Source organism: Tupaia chinensis, unplaced genomic scaffold, assembly GCF_000334495.1.
Source record: "Tupaia chinensis unplaced genomic scaffold, TupChi_1.0 Scaffold141530_1, whole genome shotgun sequence".
NCBI classification, from domain to species: Eukaryota; Metazoa; Chordata; class Mammalia; order Scandentia; family Tupaiidae; genus Tupaia; species Tupaia belangeri.
This window is the reverse complement of record NW_006201391.1, coordinates 2,043,978-2,047,538: the sequence shown is the minus strand read 5'-3', so window position 1 is coordinate 2,047,538 and position 3,561 is coordinate 2,043,978. Positions and strand designations below refer to the sequence as shown.

The 3,561-nt window shown below is 66.9% G+C and overlaps 2 protein-coding genes across 3 annotated transcripts in view; one reads left to right on the top strand and one right to left on the bottom strand.

Annotated features, from left to right (window-relative positions):
- CACNA2D4 (calcium voltage-gated channel auxiliary subunit alpha2delta 4) overlaps window positions 1–3,561 on the top strand; it is a 160,946-nt gene that overhangs the window by 126,040 nt on the left and 31,345 nt on the right. The gene's annotated exons all lie outside the window — the stretch shown is intronic.
- The window catches only part of LRTM2 (leucine rich repeat transmembrane protein 2), an 18,492-nt gene that overhangs the window by 7,975 nt on the left and 6,956 nt on the right, over window positions 1–3,561 (bottom strand). For both annotated transcript variants that reach the window (XM_006163242.1, XM_006163244.1), the window contains exons 3-4: window positions 3,020–3,155; window positions 242–832 (exon numbers count right to left, since the gene is read on the bottom strand). In XM_006163242.1, the coding sequence (XP_006163304.1) occupies window positions 242–832; window positions 3,020–3,086 (658 nt within the window). In that variant the 5' untranslated portion in view covers window positions 3,087–3,155. The remainder of the gene's footprint in view (window positions 1–241; window positions 833–3,019; window positions 3,156–3,561) is intronic.

The window sequence follows — 3,561 nt, the reverse complement described above, 5'->3', positions numbered from 1 at the left end:
GTCTAGGGCCAAGGCGGCGCGGCCGGCCGTGTGGGGTCCAGCCGTTCACCCACTACACCACGCCAGCAGCCCCAGTATGCTGTCCCTCACTGACCCCACACAGGTGCGATGGGGGAAGGACCCCCAGAGCCTAGGTGCCCTGCTGGCAGGACCGTGGTGGGCGGCCACCAGGAGGAGGCGAGCTGCCCCCCTCCGCCCCTGCCCTCCCCCCTCCCCCGGTGCCCAGGGGGTCCGCGCTCACCTCTGTAGGAGAACCACTCCATCCAGTGCTTGAACTCCCGCAGGTTGCAGTCGCACTCCCAGGGGTTGTCCCCAACCTGCAGCAGCTGCAGACTGGCCAGGGGTTCGAAGGTCAGCCGGTCCAGGTTCTGCAGGCGGTTGGAGCGCAGCGAGAGGGAGCGCAGGGCTGGGAGTGCGTCGAAGAGGCCGGGAGGCAGCCGGGCCAGGCCGTTGAGGGACAGGTCCAGGTGGCGCAGCAGGGGCGAGTGCTGCAGGAGCCCCCTGTCCAGGGCCCGGATGCTGTTGTTGCGCAGCTGCAGCTCCGTCAGGTTGGCCAGGTCCCCGAACACCGCGGGGGGCAGCTGGTCCAGGAAATTGTTGGACAGGTCCAGCCGCTGGAGGCTGGACAGGTTGGCAAAAGCCCAGCTTGGCAGGGTGCTCAGCTTATTGTTCAAGAGCAGGAGGGTGCGGGTGGCAGCGGGCACGTCTGGGGGCACCGCGGTGAGGCCCAGGCCACTGCAGTCCACCTCCAGGCTTCGGCCATCACACCTGCAGGAGAAAGGGCAGGCGGGGAGGGCCTCCACGGCACAGAGGGCGATCCAGCAGGTCACCCCTGGGGGACAGGAGAGAGAACACAGGCCGGGTTACCGCTCCGGCTCTCAGCACCACCTTTGAGAGAAGCCACGGCCAGCGCACCAGTGGTCTCTACCGCGCAGAGAGCGAACAAGTCCGAGGCCACCTCTGCTCGCAGACATCACAGGGCTCCAGCAGGGCTCCACGCCGCGCCCAAATCTGGCAGAGTCACTGTGTTGGAGCATGACCCCGCGGGCCCGCATCCCCGAGCAGGAGACAGGCCAGGCAGGTCCACGGCCACCCCCAGCTTCCGTGGCCTCCATGGCGGGACTCCCTGGGAGCTGGAGTCCCACGGACACCAAAGTTGTTGATGGAATGAAGGCTCCTGGGTCTCCGCCACACAGAGCCTCTGTCTTCCGAAAGAAAGCCTCCCTCCGCCCCTCCATCCAGGAGCCACGCAGGGCCAGGACACGCGTGCACGGAAAGGGAGGCGCAGGGCACCCGCTCCACCACACGGCTGCCCTGATACCGTCACACCGGCCTGACCCACAGCCAGGATGGGGCGGGCCCTTGCTGCGAGTCCCGCCCGGGCTCCGTCGGAGAGCAGTGGGAGTGACAAGGACCATGCACGGCTCCACCAGGACACTGCCGAACAGGGGCCGGGCCAGTGCCCGCTTAGTCATCCTCTTCCTGAAGCCGTCCGCGCTCCTTGCCTGGGCTCTGGGCCGGCACAGTAATTGACGGCATTCCCTTGGGCCCACATCTTGCCCAGGGCCGCTCTGGACAGCCACCTTGGGGTCCAGCCCACAGAAGGGCTGGGGCTGACCCCCGAGAACAGCCACGGAGACCTGACAGCGACCTTGGAGCCCTCCCTAACTGTCCTCCTGAGCGTCAGGGATACCTGCTCACTGTGACAAGGAGGAGCGAACTCCTGCTCTGCCCTAGGACCGCACGGCCCAGGCCCACTCCACCACGCCCGGGGGAGCCCACCCCCAGAGCTGCAGGAGGTCAGATCCAGCTCATGCCAGCTGTCCCCCACACCGGGGGCCTGGACAGGACAGACTTGAGCCTGGCTGGACAGTGTCTGGCAGTCATGTCCCTAAAGGCAGGACCGGGATGAGACCCACGCACACCCCTGCAGATCCGTGACAGCTGGGAAACCCTGCAAGGCAGACACCTGAGCACAGGCACGGCCAGGAGAGACCCCTGGAGACCCTGCCGGCTGGGCGGGGCCACCCTCTGCCCTCCCATCTCACGCCCGTCTGCCACCAGCTCCGCCTGCCCCTCCCAAGAAAGTCAGCCTTCTTCAGACTTCGCTCTCCCCAGAAAAACAGCCGACACTTGACGTGCCCAGGTCTCCTCTCACAGGGAAGCTACTGTCGCCCTCAGGTAAAGGCCTGGCAGCAGGACTAGCGGAGAGGCCTCAGCCGGCCGCCCTCCGGGAGCGCAGTGCTAGACGAGAACAGAATCCACACCGGGAGGCGCTGAGTGATTCTAGGACGCGGCGAAAGGGGAGCCGATCGCGGCCCATGAATAATTCAGGCCGCTCCGCTGCAGCTGGACCGCTGGCTGGCCTGCCAGGGGTCAGCAGGTCCGTCCCCGAGGACCATGGCTTGCCTCTTACCACACGGCCTTGGGCAGACCAGCCCTCGGTGATCTCTCTGTGCAAAGAGAATTCTTAGGACATCCAAGGGCCACCTCCACGACCACCTGCTCCTCTGGAAACGAAGGCCTCTGTTTGCCCCCCCAAGGAGAGGTGCGGTCGGTCCTTAGGGTCCCTTTCAGCACGGTACCCCACAGGCCCATGCCTCCTGTTCTTAGAGCTGGGGAGACCGAGGCACGCAGGGCGTCAGAGACGTTTCCAGGTCCTCCAGCAAGGGCCAGGCAAGACAGGGAGGCTCCCCGCTGCAGCCTTGGCGGCCCGGCCCAGCTTCGGCAGGCTGCTAAGACCTGCTGGGTGGGCACTCGGCCCTCGCTGTCCACACCCGAGGCCTGGCCCTCCTGCAGCAGACCTCTTCTCTCATTCTCACAGCAAGGGAGAGCAGGGGGGAGGACAGGCCAACCACAGGGCCTCAGCAGCCTTCCCTTGCATGGCTCTGTGGTTACCATGACCACGAACCGACGGCGTGTCCCAGAGCAAGGCTGTGGGTGACCGGGAAGGCCTGTCCTAGACCTGCCTGCAGCTCCGCCAGGGCCCACCCCACCCCTGCGCCACTGGGCTACTCACAGGAGACCTGCCTCCACCGCAGGGCCAGCCTGGCGCTCTGCTCGGGGCCACGGCCCGGTGCCAGCATTGTGGGCCCACGCGCTCCGGCTGGCAGCTCTGGGAGAGAGGAGCCCCTTGGCGAGCACTGCTGTCAGTCCTGAGTGAGAGAGAGAGAGAGAGAGAGAGAGCACTGAGCAGAGGCAGGCATCGAGGGAGGTCAGCTTGGGGGGGCCCGGTGTCTCTTTACACTCCTCCTCCCCGCCTGCTCCTCAGTTATGTCTCCCTGATGGGGCAGGACGGGGAGACGGGGCAGCCTGCGTGCTGCCGGCAGTGAGGCTGGGCTGGTGCAGTGTCCTCAGAGGGCCCTCCGGCCACAGGGCTAGGGGTGTAGGCACTGCCAGCTAGCCTCTCCGGACCTCGTCCTGCCTTGCCAGACCTCTGACTTGGACAAGTTCAGAGCACCGTGGTCACCTCCACCCAGGCACGGGGGGAGGTGGAGAGAGGGCTCTCCCGGGCCGGCAGGGTGAGGTCCCAGCCACAGCCACTCCCCCCCCCCCCCCCCC